The sequence below is a fragment of the Epinephelus moara genome, chromosome 21, assembly GCF_006386435.1.
Source record: "Epinephelus moara isolate mb chromosome 21, YSFRI_EMoa_1.0, whole genome shotgun sequence".
Lineage (NCBI taxonomy): Eukaryota > Metazoa > Chordata > Actinopteri > Perciformes > Serranidae > Epinephelus > Epinephelus moara.
In genome coordinates this window covers 27,790,964-27,816,921 of record NC_065526.1, presented here as the reverse complement: position 1 = coordinate 27,816,921, position 25,958 = coordinate 27,790,964, and the positions used below count along the sequence as shown (strand labels likewise).

Sequence of the window (25,958 nt, the reverse complement as noted above, 5' to 3'; positions counted from 1 at the left end):
TGCTACATGCTTGTCATCATAGGTTGTTTCTCACGCTGGTTAGAGGCATTTCCTTCTAAAGATATAGTTTCAGACACTGTCATCAAGTTTCTAGTTGTTCTAGTTGTAGTTTTAGTTGTCTAACTGAACAGGGGAGATGCTTTGCCTTTTGCATGAATGAGTTATCACATGCAAACTCACAGAAGCACGCATCTAACACTGCATGAAATGCTAACAGGTGGACCTATGCTTGCATCGCATTTGCAAGGCCCCTACAAGGGAACCCCGCTTGAACAACTGCAGATTGAGCGGAAAGACTATATGAAACAGCTAACTGCTATCCATAGATCAATCTATCTCTAGGAAAATAGGATAGAACCAAGACTCGACCAAGTGGTTGAGAATCAACGTCAAAGTCTTCCGAAGAAAGTGGCACAAGCCACGGCGAGAGGGACCCTACACGGTGGTGTGAGCAACTCCCACAGTAGTCCAGGTCAAAGGATGCACAATGTGGTATCACCCTAATAACTTCTAATGTTGCAGCACATTGTAGGTATGAATTTGACTCCATGAGACGATTCCAAGGAGTCATGGACTGATGGCAGATGGCACACACCACATTATATTACATCACCACATCACATTACATCACAGTATTACATTACAATACATTTGATTTGTCAACTCACTGTTCATTTTAGCTAATTCACACATGTTGTCACCTATATTTGTGATTTCATTGTAATAACACAATCATATCTATTCCACAGTATGTTTTTGCTATCACTACAGCCAGGCAGACAAACATTTACAGTTAAGAATCCTGTACTCTCTGATAATCATTCATGAGTTAGTATCATTTTTTAGTTACCTACTGATGATGCTATGTACCAGTAAAATCACTGTGTGTAATATTGATAGATTCATGTTAAAGGTCGCCAGTGGGAGGGGCTGTAAGAGAGTTTCCCTGTAAGCAGCCGACAGGTTTTTCGCTCTTACACGATGTGAACCCTAATTTCATGTAACCTTGTTGTGTAGTCTGTTATGCTTAAGTGACTTTTCTGATTATGCACTAGCATAATTAATAAGGTATTGTTACACTTCAGTTATAAGCTTATCATAGCAAGCTAACAGCAACAGGACAGTTTCACAAACACAAATCAATAACCTTACACACATGTATGGACACATAAAATCTGACAGCAGCGGTAATCTGGCAATTTGAGATCACTTATGTATGTTCTACCTAATTGGTAGAAAAGGGATTCAAGGGGAATATGTGGTGGAAAAAAGGTCTAGAAATGTCTGACGGTTGAGATAAAGTTAGAAGCAAAACATGTTTACTAAATCTGAATAACCCTGAATACCCTGGTCTCACTCTGGGTTGAAGTCTAAGAAAAGAGTGAGCTGGCAAACATTGTGTTGGTGAGAGCAGAGTGCCGTGGTAAACATTGTGATTGCGAAACAAGTTCTGGGAAATGACAGGATAGATAGATAGATAGATAGATAGATAGATAGATAGATAGAGATAGATAGATAGATAGATAGATAGATAGATAGATAGATAGATAGATAGATAGATAGATAGACCATAGGGCAACACAAATAGGCTGGGAATGATTGTTACACTTTGCCAAAACATCATTGGCTTTACCTTGAATGATCTTGGCCATGTTTATCAAGTTACAGCTACTCAGAGGGCCCTGAGTGCAGTATTAAAATATTTGCATTTTCTCTCTGTGAATAGCATATGCTAAATGAAATGTTTAATTATTAATCAAATATTAAATTGTTTGCTTCATTCCAAAACATTCATGCACAATCATTCACAGTTATTTGGCTGGTGATTTATCTCTTATGTCTTCCATATTATGACATTTGTATCTATAATTTGGCTTCAGTCTGTGCAGCATCACAGCCCAGGTGAGTTGTGAAGAACTCCTGGATCTTCTTCCACAGGTGGACTTCAGCTGCAGCGTGGGACCTGGGCTCACCCCCCCACAGGACTGGCTTTCCTACAACCCCATGAAAACTGGAGGGGCAGTAGGGTCCATAAGGCGGCTCGAGGTAATGTCCTGCTCCAGGGTTACACACACTCTCAAAGTTCTGCTTCCCATGACGCTTCAGTCTCTCCACCATTATGTCCACAGAAGTCTTGCTGTCCCAGTTGAGGTCGTCCTCTGAAGCCACAAAGAGGAAACGCCCCTTGGCTTGTTCAATGGGGATCAGGGTGGCCTTGTTCTCCTCTGCCAAAGGATTATGTGTAGCATACTTGCAATTAAAGGCCCCTGACTCAGTGGGAATCATCTTGCTGCCGTCAAACATTAACCCAGGATGGATTTGGCTCCTCTTATAGTAAAGGGGTAGAAGTGTATTAGCACAGCAGCCATTTATCCACACTGTGGCCTCGACATCTGGCAGGTAAGAGGCTACTGATAGTGCAAGATCTGCACTTTTTGAAAGTGATATTACACCAACTCCTCTACTGCCCACCTGTGGAAACACATGCAAACATCAGCATCTAAAAAACAGTTGACAGAGATTTGGACTGTACTGCGCAAACTGCTCACCTTGTCTTGTTTTCTTAAAAACTCAATTGCTTCTTCAAAATAATCCAGATGGACCTCTGTGATGTTCCTCGCCATGTCATCATGACCGTACAGGGCTACAGTCAGAACCACAAATCCACGGCTGGCCAACAGAGAGGCCCTTTTCTCTGACAAACCTCCACCAAAAGTGTACAGATCCAACACAGCAGGGAACGGACCTCCTCCTGGACCAAAAGACACACGAGGACACATTAAAGAGACATTTTTATTGCATTCAAATTTCAAAACACATGCATTTTGACAAATAACCCTAGTATTGGAGTCTGGATTTGAAGAGAGCATAAGGTCCATTTTCAGTTCTGTTTTAAATAGTAAAGTTTTAGTGAAAATGCACGTGTTGGGAAGCATACGACTGTATAAATAAGACTTGGATTATAAAGCATGAGTTGAGTGAGAATTGGTTAACTGCTGTTTTGGTAGAATTTTGCTGTTGTTCCCCAATCAATCAGTAAATCAATTTGTGCTCTGGCAGCTGACCTGAGGGATCTGGGCGTAAAATAGGGGATTAGAAGGTCTGAGATGTAGGATGGGGCCAGACCGTTAAGGGCTTTGTAAACAAACAGGAGAACCTTAAAATCAATCCTGAACTTTACAGGCAGCCAGCAGAGAGAGGCTAAAACAGGTGTGATATGGTCTCTCCTCCGGGTACCTGTGAGGAGCCTGACAGCAGCGTTCTGAACCAGTTGGAGGCGTTACGCTAGTCCAAACTGGAGAATTGAGAGTGTAGGTGACTTATCTCTGGGTCTTTGAGGGAGAGAAATGACTTGAATCTGGATATAGTGCAGAATTGGAAAAAGCTGGCTTGTCAAATTTGAAGGCGGAGTCAAATATCACGCCAAGATTTCTGACATGGGGTTTAACATAGTTGGAGAGGGTTGGAGGGAATAAGCTTTATCAGGCTGTGGCCATGCAAACTATGCACTTAGCTATGGCTAACTTATAATTCAATTAAAACTGAAAGATGTAAAGTGCGAAAAAGACATAGACCAACCTGGGGGAGTGAACAGGACTCCACGAATATTCCCCTCTTTGACAGGACGCCGGCTCACCCCGTCTCCCATCACAAGCCTCTCATTGGTCGCCTCTGCCAGCATCCTGCCCTCCCCCTCCTCCTCATGCACAGAGAACTTCACCACGTGGGGGTTTAATGATTTGTTTTTTTGAAACCTTTTGTGCAAGACATCTGCCCTCATCGACCACAGCAGACCCATGGGTTCAACCCCAACGTAGCTCCCGCTGAGTGAGGGGTCTCTCTCCAGGTTGATCTCCCCGTTCCCATCAGCCTTGTAGGTGGCCGAGGAGCTGAACTCCACTCCTTTCTCGTCAGTTGATCTGGCTCTCATGGTGACCACCTGTCTCGCCCTCAGCCCGGACACCATCACCTGAACAGGCTCATCAAACATGCATCTGGCTCTGGGCAGCAGCCTCAGTATGACTTGGGAGGACATCTCTTCTGAAACATATAATAAGCTTATAAGATACAGTGCATTGTTAAAGATTAAACCAGTGGTTCCCAACCTTTAAGGCTTGTGGAATCATGTCTTTTGTCACGTGTCAGTTAAACTGTTAGTAGTTTTACCAATGAGGGATTGCTCCTCTAAATATCTCAGATGGTTCCATGTAAATAACTGTTCAAGAGGTGAAACTTAAAGGGAAACGTTGGTATTTGTCAACCTGGATCGTTTTTTCTCGTGTTTTTGTGTTTAAGGGCATTGTTATATCAGGTGTAATTGGTTCGGACTGTACCCTTCTCCACTCCCCTGCCGCTCAGCTTTCACATTTGTAATGTTACTTTATACCCGTGACATTTTTGTTGTGCTGAAGTGTCAATTTTTTAAAAAAATTCTCCAGTATTGAGTGTGACCCCGGCGGACAGCAGACGCAACACAGGCTGCAATTTATTGTTAATGGACAATTGCGCACAGTCAATTTATGGCCGTTTAAAGTGCTTGTTCTTTTGCAGTGACAGGCTCAGATTGTTATAAGTGTCTGGCAACATTACAGAAAGTATTCCTATAAAGATAGACCTTTTTTTTTTAAAGAATGAGATCCTTTTTGTTTTACTAGAAAATGCTATCACCAAACCCCTACACTGAATTTAAATAAAGATTTTAACATGATAAAACAAACTCCTAGATTGGAGGCTGTCAACAAAGCACATGAATACTGTAAGTCAGGTCTATTCAATTGACTTGCAGAGGCAACCTCTGAGTGGCCCGGGCAGGGATTTGTACAGTATTAAACCCAGTATTAAACAGCCCAGGGCAAAATTAGTCAAGACCATAATAATGATAAGCTCCTACATTATCTGCTCTTTTATTGTACTTTTTAAAGTTTTGGTTTCATGTTTCATCATGCTGCAGCCTCTCTCCTGCTCTCTGCATGTCAGGGCTGACCTCCTCCTCACAAGTGCAGACACACACACACACACACACACACACACACACACACACACACACACACACACACAACACACGACANACACACACACACACACACACACACACACACACACACACGACAGAGTGAAGTCAGACAACAGCAGAGAGGCCGCGGTGCAGATAAAGACTTCAAGATAACTTCAAGATTACTCTAGCTGACAACAACTACGCTTGTTACTGTAAGTAAGTGTGATAAACCTCTGCCAGCCAAGCCAATACTTTATCAATACATGTGATCAGCATGTAGAAAGCCATATTTCAGTCTGCTCTGTCCACAGTCTCTCATTCACCACTATTGTGGCTTACAATCGCAGTTTACACAAGCACATCACACTCGCAGGGTTAACAGCAAAGTGTTAAAGACAAACTAAATGAAAGCTGTCTGTATGTAGACTAAAACTTTATCTGAAAATGTACCCGAAGCAGCCGACCTGCGGTCAGTGAGTCTCCTAAGTAGACGAGGGTTGGAGAGCAGGTTGAATGGCTGATACTGATGTCTGTATTCATGCTGAGATAACGTTTCTTTTTTTTTTCACTCAGTATTGTGACATCAGGAGGAGTATTTATTTTATCGACATGTTAGATCTGTTTCCAGTGAGCAGTGAGACATTATTGAGTTTATAGTGACCTTGTTGATATAATGTACATAATGACATAATGTATAACATATAATAATCTCTCTCTATATATAAACTAAGCACAAAAAGTAAGGGAATTTGTGTTTGGTAGATTATTTCTTTGTTGTAACAATGCTTCTTGGCAATAAATCTTTTACCGTTGGAAAGCCTGTTTATTTGTGGGAGGAGCAGCAGAGCTGTGTATGTGGGTTGCGCCCATGAAAAATTTGCCAAATCTTGTGTTGACTCTAGTGTTCCGTGGATTGGATGATTGAAGTGATTTTTTCCAGTGAGGTAGATGCCCCCCCACACCATCACACTGCCTCCACCAAAAGATGTTACTCTATAGGTGCAGCAATCAGCAAAGCGTTCTCCGTGTCTTCTCCACACTTTGACCCTATGATTCAACTGCTGAAGGCAGAATCTGGACTCATCGCTGAACATAACGTTCCTCCACATGTTCAGGTTCCAGTGCACGTGTTGCTGACTCCAGCGCAAATGGGCCTGACGGTGAAGGGCAGTCATGGGAGGCCTCCTGGCAGCCCTGTGAGACCGGAGATTGGCTGCATGCAGTCTGTTCTGAATTGTCTGGGCAGAGAGCTATCAGCCATATCCTCCTGCAAACCTTGGCTGTAAATCTGTAGAAGACTGCCTACGGTTCCTAAGTGCTGACAGGATGAGGAAATGGTCTTCTTGGGGTGCCGTCTTCTTGGGACGCCCCCTTCGCTGCCTGTCTCTGACATCCTCCGTTATATGGAACTTGGCCTTCAGTTCGCAGATGGTACTAGGGCTCACTCCAAATAATGCCGCAACTTGGTTTTGCGGACCACCAGCTTGAAGTTGTCCTACTGCACAGGCCCTATCCAGATCAGTCAAATGTGGCATGCCGATTCTTGGAGCAGACACCAACTGACCACTGTACCGGGGCCCATGCGTACAGGTGCTGTCAGAATCTGGGGGTACCAGAAGCTCAAAACAAGAGTCACTAGCAACAGCAAAAAAATGCTGTTTGGCGTTGGCAGAGAAGATTTGGCAAATCTTTCATGGGCGCAACCCACTCAGCTCTGCTGCTCATCCCACAAATGCATGTTCCTTACAAATGTGGCATCAGTTAAAAGGGAAATAAACAGGTTTTCCAACGTAATAAGATTTTTGCCAAGAAGCATTGTTACAAGAAAGACATAATCTACCAAACACAAATTTCCTTACATGTTGTGCTTAGTATATATGTTAGATGTGGCAATACCAGCCAACAGCAACATCAGAAAGAAGTAACACGAAAAGGTGGAGAAGTATCAAGAATTGAAAGAACAGCTGGAACAGATGTGGAAGGTCAAAGTTGACGTGGTCCCTGTGGTAGTAGGAGCACTCGGGGCAGTCACCCCAAACTGCGAGCGTGGCTCCAGCATATTCCAAGAACAACATCTGAAGCCTCAGTCCAGAAGGGTGCAGTCCTAGGAACAGCTTAGATACTGCACAGAACCCTCAAACTGCCAGGCCTCTGGTAGAGGACCTGAGCTTGAGGATGATACAGACAAAGTTTTCAATATTAGCTCGCTGCTGAAAATGTCTGGCCCATCAACATTTTGCGGTTTTAAAATCCAGCCCAATTGAATTTCGTTGTCTTGTGGCAAAAGTGACCAATGACATGCTCCTGAGAGACGGCTGAGCTGAGTATCATTTTAATTTTCTGACATCAGCTTATTCCTCTGTGCCATAGAGATCCATTGTCTAAAAGCTTAATGTGTTTTCTAGTCGGCCACCAAATTCTCCTACACACCTGGCACATAGGAGAGGTTTCAGTTGGTTGCAATGTTGTAGCCTCACCACCTGATGCAGCTAAATCCTACACACTAGACCTTAAAAGAACTATCTTCATCTGGAATCACTAGGCTTGACGTTACATATCTTTTAAACGTGTTTGAAAGTGTTCATGTCCACTGCATAAGAGCAGCACTCTTACACTCTCATGGCACACCTGGGCAAAACAGAAATTACTAATGCTATAATAGACCACAACTGTCAAACACTCGCACATGCTGCAGAGTCATCACATTTGTAGTGGTACTAAATGTGACTCACCTTCAGTCATGTCCTTTCCTGTTACCTTCAGCTTTCAGTTCAGCTGTTTGCCTCACTGTCTCCTATGTTTTCTATACTGTCAAACATGACTTACGTGGTCACAAAATACTTAAGCACAAGTCAGTTAGACTTTAGACCCCCTGCTGCCACTGGATGATGCAAGGTTGTACAGTGGCAGCAGAGGGTCCAAAGTCTCACACAACTGGTGCTTTAGCATGTTACTGTCATGTAGGATGACTGTTGGCATGTCTGACAGAACATAGAAAACATAAGAGACACTGAAGGCTTGAAGTGTGAGTGTGTGTGTGTGTGTGTGTGTGTGTGAAAGAGAGAGAGATCTTGACTATAGGATTTGTGATGGGGCTGTTGGATATCTCACATGATGTTTGATCTACGTTCTTGTGAATATTTGACCAGCAAACAGTTTCTTGTGGCATCAAGATACCGCCAACATCTGCATCATGATTTTGCTTGGGGGCCAGTCCGTCAGAATCAAAGAGAGCTTGATTCTGAAGCTGCCACTTTGCACAAATGTCCAATAAGCATAAAATTACACCCTTATTTTGCCCTCCATAATGGCCATGGTAGATTAGGACCATGTTCTTCAAAACAGGTCTAAGTAATTCATGCTAACATGCTCTTATCAGGCAAAAATAAATCTTTTAATTGTAAAAGTATCATAAAAAGGAAATATTCAAGTAAAAGCACCTCAAAATTCTATAAATTTTAATGATGGCAATTGCAAGTATTCTCTTTCTACTCAAAATGGTCATTTGAGAGACAGTGAGACAGAATGACGCATGGCTTAAGTTGAGCATTATTGTGATTTAATTCACTATGTCTTATATCACAAAGAAAGTCTTTAAAAATGCAGACTAGAATTTCTGTATATAAACTGTACACAAAAAGCAAGGCACTATACATTCAGATTCATCAAGCTGCTCCTTCTCTTTCTCATACAAGTCAAACTTTTAAAATTACAACTCTTGCATCTCAGTAAGTCGAGAGTCGCTTCAGCAGTTTAACACAGTCGAGCAACATGACCTCCCTACGTGGCCTGATAGCATCCAGACACTGTAGACAAAAAAAGGGACAACTTTGCTCACAACATCAAACGTGACAGGATTTGTTTTTACATAGATACACACACATTTACACAAATAAACATTACAAACAAACATTATATACAATCGCACACACATACATACACAACCATAGCATGGCACTCTGACACCAAGCGTCCTAGTGTGCACATTTTCATCCGTTAAGTCCACGAGTGGTGACTTAAGTGTTTGGAGGAGACTCCAAATACACACAAACACCATGTATGAACCAAAGCAATGTGGTTTTACCTTGTTTTAAACCGTTTGAATTCAATTTAGTTATGTAATGACAAAGTTGAAAGGTAAAACATGACTATAAGCAAGGCGAGTGCATCTCCAGTCTCATCCTCCATGTACGTTTTCTTCAGATTCAGATACTTTCTATCCCAGTGTCCTCGCGTGTTACCAACAAAACAGGTAATGCGACATTTCCTGTGTCTCTATCTCAAGTGTCCACTTTTTATCCACTTCCATCTTCGATTTGAAAACTTCCTTAAAACAGTCCTTTGGCCTTCTTTAAGTTCACTTGCTTCCACCCTGGTAAACCTTCGTATTCCTCTCTCTTCATTTCCAAAGCTTTCTGCAATTGGAAAGAGAGACACATGCAGTTAATTAATCAGGAACATAACAACACGGGGAATTCAACTTGAATTTCAAACACTGTTTCAAAGGGAAGTCTCTTGTTTTTCCTGTGACTGATAAAAGCTGTGGAGCCGTCAGCCATTGGTCACTGTAGCCAATAAAGATAAAAAAACTACAATTACTGCCTCGCGGTTCTTTGCTTCCGAGCACCAGTCAAGTTACACTTTATATCCACGTCTGTGAATATGTGGAGGCCCCACACACATCTGTCCCCGGTAGCACGGATCTATACAATCAGCACAGTTTAAAGCTGCGCAACCAAGATTAGTGTCACTAATTCAATGCTCTGTTCCTGAGTTGTGATCTAATAATGAGAGAAGTGTTTTATGCAGAACATTATGATGTTACAGTGAATCTGACCAATTGACCTTTTGGATATAAAAATGTCCTCACTTCATTATTTTATCCTATTAGACATCTGTGTGAAATTCTGTCACAATTAGCGCACAAATTCTTGAGTTATGGCCAAAAACATGTTTCCTGAGGTCACAGTGACGTTGACCTTTGACCTTCGACCACCAAATTCTATTCAGTTCATTCTTGAGTCCAAGTGGATATTTGTGCCAGATTTGAGTAAATTCCCAGGCCTTCTTAAGATTTCACATTCCCGAGAATGAGACGCATAAAAGGTCACAGTCACAGTGACCCTAACCTCTGATCTTTTACCACCAAATTCTAATCAGTTCATTCTTGAGTCTAAGTGGACGTTTGTGCCAAACTTGAAGAAATTCCCTCAAGACGTTCTTGAGATAGCGCGTTCACAAGAATGGGACAGACAGACAACCTGACAAATGATTTTTATGCGAAACAGCCTTTAAACCGTGTCTGTTTGAACATGTCAAAGATACAAATTTGACAAAGTTGCTCTACACCAGGAAGTCTTAATGTCAGGTATATTGGCCTGAAAATTCTGAAGGCACCAAGAAATATTACCTAGTAAAGGTCTGAGGACTGAAATATGTTAAATAAAGAGAGTGACAGTAATTTTTTGGTTCTTTCATGGTTAAAAGTCAATGCTAAAATGAAGTTTGAGAGTATTCATATTAAAATCCAGGTAAAGCAAGAATAAATATTTGTGTAGAGTTTGTCTCAACACAGTAGAATGTGTTATTAACCACCCAGCCAAATTTGAGTGATTGAAAGTATTGGCAAGTATACATTATGTTTCAAAATCATGAAAAAAAAGATGTATTCTCTGCTCTGAGACACTGGGGGTGTGTCTGAAGGAGCTGAAACAAAAATCCAGCCGCTGCGAAGCAACAGACTCGTTCAGCAGCTAACGTTAGCACAAAGCACATACCTACATTAGTGAACCATTAGTGAACAGTAACTGCTGTCGGGCTGGGTAGCTGATTTGGACTGAAAAGAACTTCAGTGATGACTGTTGTGCTTGTGTTTATATGATTGTGGCATTTAACAAAGATGTTTACTCATGTATTTATTCAACTGAATGAGTTCAGAGAGCTTGTTGAAAGTAGCAAACACACTGCTTACACACTGGGTGAACTAAACAACACTGACACTCTAAAGTTAGTTATGTTAAGGATGACTCCAGTATGTCATCGATCTACGAATTCAGGTCTACCCAAAAAATCCTGGACAAAGAAATGATGTAAAACAGTTTAACGGTCTGAAGGCCCTGATACACCAAGCAAGTAGTTGGCTGTTGGTTAAAGTTGGGCTGTTGGTGAGGGTCTGACGCCTTCGTCGGTCCAGTGTGTCTCACACCGTTGTCCTTTTTTCAGTACTACACAGCTCACAGTCTTTTCACATGTTTTTGACGAGTACTTTCTAACATATATAATGTGATTGGAGAGAAATTACTAATTTTGCTTTACCCTGACTTCAAAAGTGCATCGAAGGCTTTTTATTAGAAAATAAAGCAATATCTTCTGGTGCATATTTTTGACATTCACATTCGTTAATACACTTTGCATCAAAATATACTTGCTTTATGGTCAACACTGGGCTATAAGAAAGCCAACACACTGATGTTACTGTCGGACCAAAACCTCTGCAAAGTGAATCTATCTTACAAGGACAGTTTAGTAGCTTCAGTGTTTTCATGCCTCCATTTTGTGCTCCATAAACAGACAGTGAGTCAGACTGCAGTGCAGCCGATGGTGAATCATAAGTGCGTCTATTTGAACGAAGAGGAAAGACTCTCAGGTGGAAGGTGTGTGTGTGTGTGTGTGTGTGTGTGTGTGTGAGGAGAAGAGTGGCAGCAGAAGCAGAGGAGCGTACAGGAGTGTGGTGGAGTGGAAGGTGTTGAGACACCTTTTAAAGAGGAGAAAAAAGCAACAGTGGCTGCACAATTAAATGTGTCAATTATCATAATAGTATAAATTTGTCAGAAGTGTTTAAAACACAATGTTTACACCCTCAGTTTCATATCAAGGAAAAAAACTGCTGAAACCAAGTTTCTCATTGAGGGTTATACTATAGAAGCCCATTTCTGCTAGAAAAAAGTGATAAAAGATTTTTAAAAAATCAAAATAACTTCTTGTAATAGAAAATTAAGATATATACAGAATAATATAGATATATATATATGTATATATATATATATATATATATATATACACATACATATATATATAATTTCCCAGAGTCTAATGTGACATCTTCAAAGGTCTGTGTTGTTTGACCAACCAACAGTCCAAAACCTCAAATAATATCATTAAAAATAATACAAATTTTCAAACGTTAAATGACTAATAGATTAAAAGACTCTAAGTTTCAGATCTAAGACACAAACATTAAGATTCAAACTTATGGCTGTTACAAGTATGACTCACAACATAATATATTATCACAATTAAATACATTTCACATTATGTGAGTTTTTATTTTTATCACTCCTAATATTTAATCTCTTTTGTTCCAAGCAGGAATGGGATCAAAGTTTGGGTCATGTGTCATTTTATATTTGTTATCTGCTGTGTGAAATGTTAAATCCTTTGTGACTGCAGCTGATATAAAGGACACCACCAACGATAATGTCTAACAGAGTAATCGGGCTGATCTTTTCAGACGTAATCGTGCAGCCAAGCACAAAACTTTCCTCCTCAACCAGTTTCAAGTTTTCAAACCACAAAAAGAAAGAAAACAGTGTTGACGTGCAGTAAAGAAGAAAGGCCGTCTGAATGCTGATAAATAACACGAGTGGCTCTTCTTACCTGAATCCACCTACAACTTGTTCTGTGAAGTGAGAGTTAGATGGAGTTAGGATAGATGATATGAATGAGGAGTTGTAGATTTAGAGGAAATATCCACCTTGGAGTTACTATTTGATACATAAATATGATCAGTTTCAACATGAGTAAGAACTTTTGTCAGTCTGCATGTGTCTCTGCCTCACCATTGATTGATTTCTTACAGCTTCTGGAAATACATTCTGTTTGTGTAGCAATACACTGTCAGATATCTATGACAAGAGACAGTGTTGTTAAAAAAAATTAAGAATTTAAATGGCAATTGGAGAATGACTAAAAACCTTTACCCCCAGTTCACAAACCTCTCAGCATCTCCCATTGTTTCTAGATCTAATTTGTCTGGAGTTACAAAACAAACACTGAATGTTAACCTCTCTATGTGTCAGGTAAAGTCTTTATGGCAAATAAAAAACAAATCAGATCTTTTCCATGTGATAAGGAACTCAGTTTTATATGATTTTATATTTTTGTTAAAATCGGCTCTTTAAAAGACCAAAATGTTCCAAAACATTTCTAACCACATCTCCAACATTACATACAATACGAACAACAAATTAAAATAAAAAAATCTGGTTTTGTGCAGCACTTTTGTTTGTTGGTTCACAAACCTCAAAGTCCTGGTCGGACAGGTAGATCTCCAGGCGGAGTGGGTCGACTCCCTCTGGGAGCGGCCGGGCCTGCAGCTGAGCCAGAGGGAAAGTGTTCTGACAGAGCCGGGCTAACACGTCCTCCACCAGGATGATCTGGTTACACACCTCAGCCTCCTGCAGCCAGAACAGCAGACACTGCATGAAGTCCTTTATAATGACAGCAGGTGTTTGGACTATTAGCTTATAATAATGTGCGTAAAAGATTAAAGATGTTGCTGACCCTCTCGGTGATCTCAGCCACGTCCTCTCTGTGCTCCCAGCTGGGGAACATGTTGGTGAAGGTGAGCGGCTCCAGACCGGCGTGGATCAGATACGACTTCTGAGGCTTCTTCTCGTTCTTCTCTGCAGGAGGAAATCACCACAATAACTCAAGCTATGAAAAAAATGCTGATATTGCTAAAATCTGTACCACATTTGGGTTATCTAAATATTCCCATGTCAATTTCAGATGGAATAAAATAAAAGACGCAGGACGTTTTCATTTTCTACAATTCTACAATTTAGTAATTAATTCACAATGTTCTTGATATATCCAGGAAGAGATAAATGGGTGGGTATGAACAAGTGGAGAGTATTTGTGATCAAACTGTAAACACTTTCTTTAAGTTAAAGTGACAGGGAATTAAAAATGTCCTTTTTTCACTGTAAGAAACATTAAAAACAGCAGGTTTTTTTACTCTCTTGTACTTTTTTGGTCAAAATTAAATTATTTTTTCTGAATTTTTAAAATTAATTTCTTCATGGCTTACCAGCAGTCACATCAAGTTTAACCTGTCACACTTGAACTGCAACTACATATATTTAAAAACAAAATGGCAACATGAAAAGTGCACTTTTGGGTGTTCATCAGTAGCCAGGATTTCTAATATTTTAATATTTTAATCAGTGCCAATATCACCTGTCATTCACTGAAGCATTTCATTACTGACCGTCGCCCTACCTTTGCAATACTGCAGCACCGTCTCCATCGCACACTTCCTGTCTGCATCCCAGCGGATGCGAGCCGAGCCGGTGCTCTCGCTGTCCTGAGGCCACCAGCCCTGCCACAGGTAAACCTCGTGGAAGTTATCCACCAGGAACAGCGCTGTCAGAGAGGGAAATTATTAAATGACTAAATGACATCTCTCAGTATAAAACATATACAGCATTAGCTGTAAAGCTGTAGGTCTATGACGTGCAGGCTACTTCGTCACGGTGTATTTAGGGCAGTAAGTTTGTGTCAGGCCTCACCAGGTTGTGGTGTGTTGTACAGGTCTTCCTGCAGGAAGGGCAGTGAGCTGACCAAGTCTGGAGCTCTGGACGGGTGGAAGAACTCGTTGGCCACAAAGTCTCCAGATGTGCTGCTCAGCTGGAAAAGCCGTGGGGTGAAGTTGAATTTACCTGGATCTACAAAGAAAATCAGAAACCAACATGTAACAAGAAAAAATCATTCCTCAAAGCTTAGTCAACACGTGGCAATGTAGCACCGAGGTTTGGAGCTGTGCATTGCTCCTCATGACTTTATATCTTTTGACTTGTGTTGTTTATTTGTTGACCACGAATTTATTTAATTTAAATGATCAATTTTGTTATCTTTAAAAGTATTGTTTTTAGGGTAAAGGTGTTGTCCTGCTATTTAAGACAACAATAATGGATTTGGGACTTCTGGCATGTATTGTTAAATCTGAAAAAGATGCAGCTGCACTCTGAAAAGGAAAATAACATAATACCTATTGTTTTCATCATGGTATAATATCTTAGGTGTACTTTTGGCACCATTCATACTAGAGGCTATCAAAGAGGTTGAAATTTGACCACCATCAGTTTATCTGGCAAATTTTAACTACTGTGTGAACCGTTCTGTTTCTCTCAAAAAGAACTGTACGAGAAGGTGAGGCATTGCGTCTGACTGAGAGGACAGAGTGTTAAGTACAAGTGTATTTCATTAAGTAAACAAAGCATGTAGATAAACACTGTACCTTGCAGCATGCAGTCGTAGGCCTTCCTGTCTTTTCTCCCCAGTGCCTCCCAGAAGCCCGGAGGCTCCACTCCTTCATCACACTCATGGATGGTCACCTTACTGCTGCTGTGGAGACCCGCCTCCAGTGGGCACCTGAGAGAAACAAGTTCATTTAATTTAATGATGCAAAAACCCCACCACGAACCACTTTTAATCATTTTAATCAGTGTTGATTTATTGAATAGCGAAAGTCATGCTGAGACCTGCTCATAAAAACTCACTGTTCTTTGATCTTGAGTGCAGCTGTGTTTCCCACACTGCGAGTGTGCAGCTGCGTCTTGCAGCCGTGCCATAGGTAAATGATGGCCTTGTTGATGTTGAGCAGGATCATGGAGGCTCTGGAGCGCAGGCTGCTGCAGTGACACGCCACCTCCAGCAGATGGCCCTCCACCGGCACCTCGCCCCGCACACAATACAGACGCCACTCACCTGAACACACACAAGTGGGTAAATGTCATAAGAAGGGTTTCATTTATGCAGGACTAACAAAGCCACACCCTGTTACTTAAGTACAATATGTCCTTTACTGTAATACAAATAAAATGTTTGTGAGAACAGGCATTAATTTATTCAATTCATTATGATTTTCTTTTTGATATTATATTCAGATATCAGTATTTTAACTGTCAAATGCAGATCTCTATAAACAGATATCTGCATATGTATTGGCCGAAATACAGTCTCAGGACCCATCGGCTATCATCTGACAAGCTTTTTATTAGCTTGCGGGTATCTGCTTATAGTGATTAACCGAAATAACTGGCGCACAGCAGAGGAAGTCTTGGCCCAGATATTCACTTGTTACACCAGAACCATTCAAATGTTGGCTAATGCCATCAGAGGCTAATCATCATCAGAGCAAAAGCTGATGGGTAAAGAGATTGAGAAAATGCTAAATAATGACTTTTGGGTCTAAACTGCTGCCTAAATTTAAAAAATACGCAGGAAAAATAAGGTGCTGTCGGCATAGACATCATTTGCAGAACATGTTCTTTATTGGAAAGAACCACTGTGTTTTGTAGACAAAAATATCACTTGGAAATCAGGAATGTCAACAAATAAATAACTAGAATAAAAAGTGTAAATGTTGATATGTTTACTTTGAGTGTTCTCCTCCTCCTCCTCCCTCTTGCCAGCATGGACGATCATCCCTCCGTTAAAGCACTGCAGGAAACATGGAGGCTCTTTTCCTTGCTGCACCTGAACCTGTAACACACAGACACATGAAACCAGTTATGACACTTATGCAAACAAAACATTATTTGAATGACTACATACAGTATACATGCTCATAAATGAGCAGGAATTTGGAGAATATATTGCAAGAAACCAACATCAGGAAACTGTTCTGTGAATCATTCATAAACCTATAATGCTACAAGATCAGCACTGACATAAAATATCCTTAACATGAGGTCTATTTTGTTATGGAGGGAGTCTGGTGTGCAAAAGTGAATGTTAGTCTACTTGTCTTCTCTTGACTTTCTGTTACATTTGTTTAGTTTATGTTTGGATTATTTGTTTGGTGAGAAGCCCCATTTCTTGTACCTGTGCCCCTCTTTCCTCGTCCAGCTCCACCGTCATCAGCGCTGATGTTCCTTTCTCGCTGACTGTGGAGTGTCGACCCTGCCAGAAGAAGTAGCAGCATTTCTCCCTCCCCGGCCCAGTACTCCTCGCCTCAGGGTTCTGCCTACGACCAACTGGGACACACATACAAGACAAAAAATCAACAAACTGGTCTGGACTGTCAAAAATAATGTTCTTATTGCAGCAGAGGCCAAGTTTAACTCCCTGTGCAAAATGAAATCTTAGCCTCAAAGTTTTAAAGCTACAGCTGGTAACTTTTCTAAAAACCTTTTGTCACATTTGCTGAGACTGTCACTGTATCCTGACAGTAGTACAAGAGAGAGTTAGTCTGTGAAAAAAAATCATGTTCCTCTGTCTCCTCCTAGTGCTGCTAATAGCATTTGCAAGAATCCACCGCAGCAAAATGGGAACAACCAACCAGAGCCAAGGAGTCTCTAAAGCAGCTGTCACTCACGGCTCATGAAACTGTAAAGACTGTCACATTTGGCTTAATTATGACACCAAAACTTGCTGCTCATTGAATTATGTAAATATGTTACATACAAAGTTTAAATTTTAAATTCAGCCACTGTCATTTCTTCTTATCATAGAGGTTGTAATTTGTATCTGCTGGTAAACACAGGTGTGGGAGTCCACAGTGACTGACCTGAGGTGCTGACCATGTACTTCCACTTGACCACATAGGCGTCTCCCTCATGGAACTGGCCGATGCTCTGGCGTGGCAGACGGCTGTAGTCAAACTCTAGGATGTGCCAGACATCCACTGACACCGTGTTGATCTCCTGAGTCCTCATGTGGTCTTCGGTCTCCACTGGGCCGTGGCCACGGCCAACATTTACGCCTTCCAAGATGGTGGAAATAGACGACTGGAGGATGGGCAGCATCAGGGTGGCATCGTAAGGCCGGCATTCTCGCCCCGGGGCCTCCTGATGATAAAAGTTTTATGAAATGATGATAACCACAACCAGTCTGATCCAACAGGTAGCATAAGCATTATTAGTATTTTGGTTGTCAGTGGTAACACATGTACCTATTCTTCTCTATGATGCTTTGTACAGCATCAACTCAAGGGCATATGCTCTCTTATTGTTCTGGTCCCAGTGTGTAACCAACTGTTCTTGGCAACATTAACTGAGATTGAGCGTGAGCCACAGTCCAAAGAATAGACAGATAGGGAGATAGAGAAAACATATGAAGACTCTCTGACGTGTGTGACCTGTGGAAGTGATGCTTTTATCCTCATGGAAAAAAGAGCTGGATTTGTACCTTCTGCTCAGGTACGAGCTCCACGCCTTCCTTTGGTGTTGGTGACTTTGCTTCGGTCCAGTCCACGAACTTCTCCTTGAACAGGATTGTCTCGTTATGCTCTGTCAGCCTGCCAAATATCGCCCAATCGGGACGTCCCTGGCCCTTCCTGTCAATGAGTGCACACGCAGACATAAATACAAGGAGAACAGAGGCAATGCTAAGAGCTTCAATATTATAAAGGGGTTTCAGTTTGCTCCCCATGCAAGACAACCATTTACATATGGGTTAAGACTTGGTTTTGGGGTTAAGTTTTAAACTTGGGTCAGGCTGAGGTTAAAGTAAGCAGTAAGAAAACTAATGCAAGTCAATAAAATGCTGATGCAAGTAATAAAACAAGTGTGTTTGTTTTGTGTAGTGTTTGTGTTCCCACCTGGGTATGAGTGTGTTGCAGCCTCCAGGGTCCAGCGGGTTGATGTCACAGCAGGTGTAGTCAAACGTCCCGTTCCAAAGGTGTTTAGCGAGCTGGAAGGCCACTTTCCTCTGGGCCAGAGTCACCTCTTTACCGTGCCACACGTACACCTCACTGCCAAAGTCAAACACCAACACCTGCAGCACAACAACAGAAACAATGGTGAGTCATTTGTTTGTCAATGTTAACTTATGTTTAATGTTGAATAAATGCCTCTCCAAGCACCATGTCGACAATCCTAATACATATATGTAATATAGAAGTGTGTGTACTACCATATGGAGTATTAGTAAAATACAGTATAAATAAATGAATATAGAAAAACAAAATCTAAACATTAAGGAGGAAAACTGACAGCACATAACATAAAAACACAAACCACACAAATCACAAACTTAACTAATGACAGTATAGTGAATAGTGAGACTGTAAGATTCTTCATCATTCACATGCAAAATAAGCAGTGAGTCTCTGCACTGCACTCCTCGGTGTTAGCCCCAGTGTCCTGAACCCATTTGATTTTCAGCAGCAGCAGCAGTGCACAGATGGATGTAGGAGGTGCTCGCCATGGCACCTGCTGTTGCTAAGCAACAAATTAAAACCAGCTTAAAGCACAGAGCTCCTCTTTCAATGCCTGAAATATTATAAATATAGATATTCAGAGCTTGGTGCCTCACAGGAAATGTCCACCATGAGGAACTCTTAAACTTAATTATATTATAGCGTGATGCAAAGTTACATATTTTGAAATAGCTCATGTTTTGACGCTGCATCACATTCTGGTGTAATGAGGCTACTGGCAGCAGAAAAACAGCTTCCAGAGTCAGCCAAAAGGCGAGTGAAAGCAAAGCTGAACAGCGCCAGTTAAAAGGCACCACTCTTGCCTACAGTATAACATTATTTTGATTTAATCCAGGGTAGAGACACTGACCTCCTTGGACGCCAGCAGAGAACTGCGAGGGACCTTCCCCCACTCGTCATCATCAGGGACCAGTTTGTCATCCAGCAGTCTGAAGATACAGTTGGTTTCCACAATGGCATTTTCAAACTGCTCATCCTCCTCTGGTGGACCAGCCGCTGTAAGCACAGTTAGACAGACATATAATAGTGTAAATATCTGCCTGCATCAGAAAGTGTTAACAGGGTGTCTGTGCACTCACTGTAAGACTAACCAAACGGTCTCATGTCTTACGTTGGTAAGCAGTCTGCCCTCCTAGGATCGTCCAAAACTGCTGGGTATCTGGACCCTGTGAGTTGACCCCCTCCTCGATGGTCTGCACCTGGTTCGCCCTGCAGCCCATGTCCTTCTTTGTCTGGATGAAGGTGGCCATATCTACTGCCTAAAGGCAAGACACAAAGACACAAAGAGAGACAGGGATGATGTCTGTGCGCTGGGTGTCTCATGCTCTCATGTAACAAGGAATTTTGACGTCTTGTTTAATCCATTAAACATTAAACTGAGCTGTACAACATCCTGCTTCACATTTATACACAGATTCTGTGAAAAGGTGCAACTTGACAGCTGAGTCAGATACTGAAGACACAGTGAGCTTACTGTGAAGAGACTTGGCTGAATAATGTATGGTTTGTGTGCATAAAATCATAATAAAATGAGGAAACATTGCTGAACGAGGAGGCAGAATAGAAAAACAAATGTTTATTACAAAGTGTCTAGACAGACATCCTTTGGGGAAATGGAAGAGCTGTAGCCTGAAAGCATGTGTTTGATGAGGAGCACAGATGGGCATATGTGCCAGTGTGTATTAGGGATTTGTGTGTGTGTGTGTGTGTGTGTGTGTGTGTGTGTGTGTGTGTGTGTGTGTAGGGAATGGATAAGAGGCAGAATCATCAATGAATCATCTTTGTTCAAATGCCAAAATTACAACAGTAGCCTTGATTCTAGAAGTCCAAACCAAAACTCTTGAGTATAAGACAAAGTCTATAATAATTAATAATACAGGTACAGCGCTCACCTTAGCCTTCTCGATGACATTTGCGAACTCTCCCATCCAGACCATACAGTGCTCTGGAGTTACCAACAGGAAACAGTCGCCACTATTCAGAGATGACGCTCTTGGCTCCACTAATCTGGTCTGAACGTGACGACGACCTGGAAAGAAAAAAGTTATTTATCTGCCGAGTCATACCTCTCAGTTCCTTTACATCAGCTCTGTCTTGCAAATGTTGTATATCCCAAAGCTTTTTTTTTAGGAAATACCTCATCATTTTAAGAAAAATGCTTATTTGCTTTCTAGAGGACAGTTATATGAAAAAATTCACTCTCATATCTGTCCTTTAAATATGAATCTACCGCCAGCAGCCAGTTAGCTTAGCTTAGCACAAAGTCTTGACACTAAGATATATGTAATATCTCATGACCCCTTATCTATTGCCCAAGTGTTCAGTCAGCATTTTTCCTCTGACTGTTCTGACCTAATACACGATTCTACTTACTCTTACAGCTTGAATAATTTTTTATTCTCTCACAGTACTTTTTCCTTTACGAAAATAACACCTACAGAAGTTCAAAATGCTATCAAGCAATTGAGTCTGAGCAGTGGTGCTGGTCTTGATGGGATTGAGCCCAGATATATTAAATTAGCCTCTCATATTCTGATGTTTCCACTTGCTGACTTGTTTAATATGTCTTTAGCTACCTGTGAGTTACCAGTAATGTGGAAATATTCACGAATTACCCCGATACATAAAGGTGGTGACATCCTTGATCCAAATAACTATAGGCCTATATCGATAATCTGCACTATTGCAAAAGTATTTGAAAAACTAATTTTTAATCAATTATCTCATTATCTTAAGATTAACAATATTCTATCGTCATTTCAATCTGGATTCAGACCTAATCATTCAACAACTACTGCTCTCTTAAAATTGTCAAATGATATATTTTCAGCTTTTGATTCTGGTAATCTCACAGGAGCTATTTTCGTCGATCTCAAGAAGGCTTTTGATTTGGTTGATCACTATTTACTCCTTGATAAGCTTCATGCAACTGGTCTATCTCAAAATGCAATTTTATGGTTTAATTCTTATTTACATAACAGAAAACAATGTGTTGTTATTCAAGGGTGCAAGTCTGATTTATTTGTTCAACAAAGAGGTGTACCCCAGGGTTCAATACTTGGTCCACTTCTTTTCTCAATTTTTATCAATGATCTCCCTTTAATTTGTTCCAATACTTCAGCTCACCTATATGCAGATGATACTGTCATTTACTATGTCTCTAAACCTAACATTTCACAAATTCAAACTGCTCAATCAGACTTTGATATTCTGCAAAACTGGCTTTTATTCAATAAACTACTGCTCAATAAAACAAAATCTTACACTATGGTCTTTGGCACAAAACTTAACCTCAGAACAAAATCTAATAACTTAATAATAACATGTAATGATGGTTCTAATCTGCATAGAGTTGATCAACTCAAATACCTTGGTTGATGGCTTGACTCGGAACTTACTTTCAAACCTCACATTGATCATATTCTTCATAAAATTAATTTTGGAACCAGTGTTTTATTTCGATCAAGAAACTGTTTTACACTTAATGTCTGTAAGAAACTTGCCTCTCAACTTATTCTACCATTTTTTGACTATGCCGATGTTGTTTATCAAAATGCATCCAAAACTAATCTTCTACCACTCATCACTGCATACAATAATCTCTGTAGATTTGCTCTTGGTTGTTCATATTATACTCATCACTGTGCTATGTACAATTTACTCAAATGCCCCACACTCAATATAAGAAGACATATTCATTGGTTACAACTCATTTATAAATGTATACATTTCAACTATCCTCAGTATCTACAAGAACTTTTGATCCCATACTCCTCAAGATATCAATTAAGGCACTCAACACAATACTACTTCTTTACTCCTTCAGTCAAAAGATCAATTGGAAAAAAAGCATTTTTGTTTAAAGCCCCTTCAGACTGGAATAATTTACCATTAGATTTACGATCCTTGACATCATTTCACATGTTTAAATATGGTTTGTCTTCTTACTTTGAGCTAAATTGCACATGTTTCAGATGATACTGTATCACTGTATTTTCTATATTCTTTACCAAATTATTTATCCTTTCTAATAGTTTTGCTAGGCATGCATCTGTTTGTCAATGGCCTATGGCTGGCCACCTAGTGGTTGTGTTTAGTTTTGTTCCATATTCGTCTCTCTGATGTTTATGTGTTGATGTGTGTTGTATTAGTTGTCGTTTGTATGTAAGTCTACTGTTGATCGTTGTTCTGTTTTGTTCTTGAATGTATTGTATGTTAGGACCCCCTCGAAAACGAGGTGATTCACCTCAAGGGGTAAAATAAACTTAATCATCATCAAGATAAACTGCTGGCCTATCTCTGTCTGAATATAACAAAATCTGTTCACTAGTTCACTAATTAACACTTTAAATCTTGTTTGTTTAATCAATGCAAAAGGTGAAGTGTTAAAATAACTCTTTGTTGTTTTATGGGCGGTTATGTGCCGGACTATTTCTTAACTGGGAACAGTAATTTCCTGGAATGCCCACTGGTTGCCAAGCAGCTGCTCCTAGTAAAAACTTGGTCCACATATATCAATCTATTCCTTTAAATTGTGCATTTAAGGGCTGTGTTCACCAAAGTGTTTCTTCCTGAGGCCAAAATCTTTTTAATCCTTTGCAATGGGAGCCCTGTGTATTTACACTACACTACAAATGCCAGCAGCGTGATGACGTGCTGCCCTTTTGGCGTTTTTGTTGTGAGAGTTGAAAAATGTTTTACTTTGGGTAAAATGCTGTACTCGTCACTGTCACTTATTACCCAGCTGTCAAATTACAGTGTAGGAGGGGCAGGACTATTACCATGAAGACCAACTGAAATATGTTAATATATTATATACATACTAATAAATGTTTCCTCTGAAGAACCCACATAGACCAGTGTGTCTGTCCTCTCCTCCTGCATGCTTGTGCCGACATTTTTACTTCCATGGATATTCCTTATCATAGTAACCAGACAGAAGTGTCTCCACCGAAAAACGCTGCACCTCCAAAGTGCTCTTCGGCGCTCCCAGCTGGGCATTTACAGGGAAGCGCCTGGCTAGGAAAAAATGCTTCGGTGGACACAGGGTTTTAGTCTATTACTATTTATCTTTCCCTGAAAAATACCAGATTAGCATCAGTGGACAATTCTTGTTGGCATAAGTCCAGGTTTTAATTAAAGCTTAACATCTACTATCAGTCTAAACCCTGAAAGTAAAGAAAGTGGGAGGGAAGGAACTTCATGCACACAGCTCAGCACAGTCAGAAATTGGTTTTACCTTTGACCTGCATCAGCATGACGTTCTTGTACGGCACGGCGCTGTTGTTGGACATCTGCTCCGAGATGTTGATACTGCGCAGACTCACGCTGCTGAAGTTTTCTTTACTGGCCAGACCTGCCAGAGCAGCCTCAGAGTATTCAGAGGTTTTATTAACTGAAATGAGAGAGAGTACACATTTTGCTTTAAAAAAAATAGACCTACAGGGGGCAGAAAAATAACATAAATGCTTCATCAAAATTTAAAGAAACTAAACCCCTACTGTACTACAACAGAAGTGGGTCATATGAGTCTGCATTCCAATTAGTACTGTTTACCCGTTAAAAAAGAGGAGGAGATGTAGTTTGTAGGCTGTGAACAATAAAAACGTTTCCAGTGTTTCCACTGGGATTTTTGACAACAAAGACAGAGAAGCTAGAACTGTTTTTAGTCTTTCTGTCTTATACAAACACACGCTGTCATGTCTCCACTCACTCTTCTCAGCCTTCATCCTCTTGCTCTCCAGCTGTGCCACATTCAGTCTCTGCTCAGTGTACTCGTGTCTGATGTCCTCTCTGGCTGCCAGCATCTTGAGAGGGTTTCTGGATGCCTGGATGTTCCTTGATGGACGCACCGACCGCTTATGCTGCATCATGGCTGAAGTCAACCTGGGATGGGAGAAAAATATACGTATGAGCATGTATGAGAGGTGTATAATATGTATGAGTTATATGTAACATTCAAAAGAAATTGTATTATTTTCTTACTTAGGACCCTGAGAACCAAAGATGGAGTCAAAATCCTCATTGATCTCGATCCTGGTGGGCATGCGTGGAAATTCAGCAACGCGTCTGTAGAACTTGGAGAAGATTTCGTCATCCAGCTTCATCACCTCCTTCACTGCCTTCTCGGTGACTGTTATGGTGGTTTCCTGCAGACCTGCCACTGATCAACAAAGAAAAACAAAGGAAAAACTAGATCAGGCCCCCTAGATCTGTATTTAATGACCTGAGAATGAGCCTCAATAAGATCGATATTAATATCACTTAACAAGCTTTAAGTCAGTAAGGAAGAACATACCCTTGCTATTCAGACGTCCCAAGAAGCTCTCCAACTTGTCCAGTTTCTTATCCGATTCCATGTCTGGTCTGGCCTCAATTTCTGTAAATGAAGTGATTCAGAATTACTAATTGTGACATACACGATTAAATAATCTTTAACCAACCAAAAAATGTACAGCATTTGGTCTATTTCAATATGATTTTTTAAAATTAGGAATTATATATATATACACACACACACACACACACACACACACACACACACACACACACACACACACACACACACAATACTATATAGAACAAAGTACTACAACGCGTGAAAATTAACTTCAGCCCATTCAGGTTTAAACCACACTGCTTGCTAAACCCTCTAACTGGGATGTCTTTAGCAGAGATGACAGTGATGTCACAGGACTTGCAGATCTGTCTCACCCTCTTGTGGTTTGTTGACAGCGGGCATGCTGCTCTTGAGTTTGGTGGACACCGGTGACAGGATGGGACTGATAACTGAGGAGGAGGCTGCCAGCCCTGCCGACATACAGACAGAAATTCACAGGAGATATAACAAAATATCTGAAATAACCTGGACCAGTATATTTCAAAGACTGCTAATATTTATATCTAATAATATATATTTCAATTTCCAGCAGTGATTTAGTCATGATCATAATGAGTTTACCACCTATTTTTGAAAATAAATCTTCACCTGAATTTCCCAAATACATTATCAGTTAGTCAGAAAAAGGACAAAATCACTTCATTTTCAAAGTCTCACAAACAAGAACACAGCATGATTTTAGGTTTAATATTGTGCTCATATTCTGCACTCAGATTAAGTGTCTCTAGGTGTGAAACTGCACTGGGTGACTTCACACATTAGCAGCATTAGATGGCAGCGTCAACAAAACAATCAGAATCTTGACAAAGACTAGAAAATCATATAATGTGCTTGTT

The 25,958-nt window shown here is 40.7% G+C and overlaps 2 protein-coding genes across 9 annotated transcripts in view; both read right to left on the bottom strand.

The window, feature by feature from the left end:
• Positions 1–577: 577 nt before the first annotated feature.
• On the bottom strand, positions 578–7,861 carry LOC126409081 (acyl-coenzyme A thioesterase 5-like). 2 transcript variants are annotated; one of them, XM_050074981.1, is made up of 4 exons: positions 7,729–7,861; positions 3,580–4,041; positions 2,550–2,752; positions 578–2,472 (listed from the first exon to the last, which is right to left on the bottom strand). In XM_050074981.1, the coding sequence occupies exons 1-4, from the start codon at positions 7,736–7,738 to the stop codon at positions 1,864–1,866; spliced, it is 1,284 nt and encodes a 427-aa protein (XP_049930938.1). In that variant the 5' UTR covers positions 7,739–7,861; the 3' UTR covers positions 578–1,863. The 2 variants fall into 2 exon arrangements, with proteins under 2 accessions (XP_049930938.1, XP_049930939.1); XM_050074982.1 differs by having other exon boundaries at positions 3,580–4,038.
• Positions 7,862–8,537: 676 nt separating this feature from the next.
• The window catches only part of LOC126382961 (supervillin-like), a 55,287-nt gene continuing 37,866 nt past the window's right edge, over positions 8,538–25,958 (bottom strand). For all 7 annotated transcript variants that reach the window (XM_050033262.1, XM_050033264.1, XM_050033266.1 and 4 more), the window contains 20 exons: positions 25,437–25,532; positions 25,021–25,101; positions 24,708–24,885; positions 24,436–24,608; positions 23,962–24,117; positions 20,615–20,751; positions 19,834–19,981; positions 19,573–19,718; positions 18,603–18,778; positions 18,191–18,338; positions 17,571–17,850; positions 16,886–17,037; positions 16,438–16,543; positions 15,559–15,766; positions 15,297–15,430; positions 14,569–14,724; positions 14,279–14,422; positions 13,559–13,680; positions 13,297–13,452; positions 8,538–9,411 (listed from right to left, as the gene is read on the bottom strand). In XM_050033262.1, the coding sequence (XP_049889219.1) occupies positions 9,325–9,411; positions 13,297–13,452; positions 13,559–13,680; positions 14,279–14,422; positions 14,569–14,724; positions 15,297–15,430; positions 15,559–15,766; positions 16,438–16,543; positions 16,886–17,037; positions 17,571–17,850; positions 18,191–18,338; positions 18,603–18,778; positions 19,573–19,718; positions 19,834–19,981; positions 20,615–20,751; positions 23,962–24,117; positions 24,436–24,608; positions 24,708–24,885; positions 25,021–25,101; positions 25,437–25,532 (2,984 nt within the window). In that variant the 3' untranslated portion in view covers positions 8,538–9,324. The remainder of the gene's footprint in view (positions 9,412–13,296; positions 13,453–13,558; positions 13,681–14,278; positions 14,423–14,568; positions 14,725–15,296; positions 15,431–15,558; positions 15,767–16,437; positions 16,544–16,885; positions 17,038–17,570; positions 17,851–18,190; positions 18,339–18,602; positions 18,779–19,572; positions 19,719–19,833; positions 19,982–20,614; positions 20,752–23,961; positions 24,118–24,435; positions 24,609–24,707; positions 24,886–25,020; positions 25,102–25,436; positions 25,533–25,958) is intronic.

Coding starts and splice junctions, on each gene's coding strand:
- LOC126409081 (XM_050074981.1), bottom strand. Junction 2,753..3,579: donor AGTCCTGTTCACTCCCCCAG/GTTGGTCTATGT, acceptor CTTTTGGTCCAG/GAGGAGGTCCGTTCCCTGCT. Junction 2,473..2,549: donor TTTTAAGAAAACAAGACAAG/GTGAGCAGTTTG, acceptor GTGTTTCCACAG/GTGGGCAGTAGAGGAGTTGG.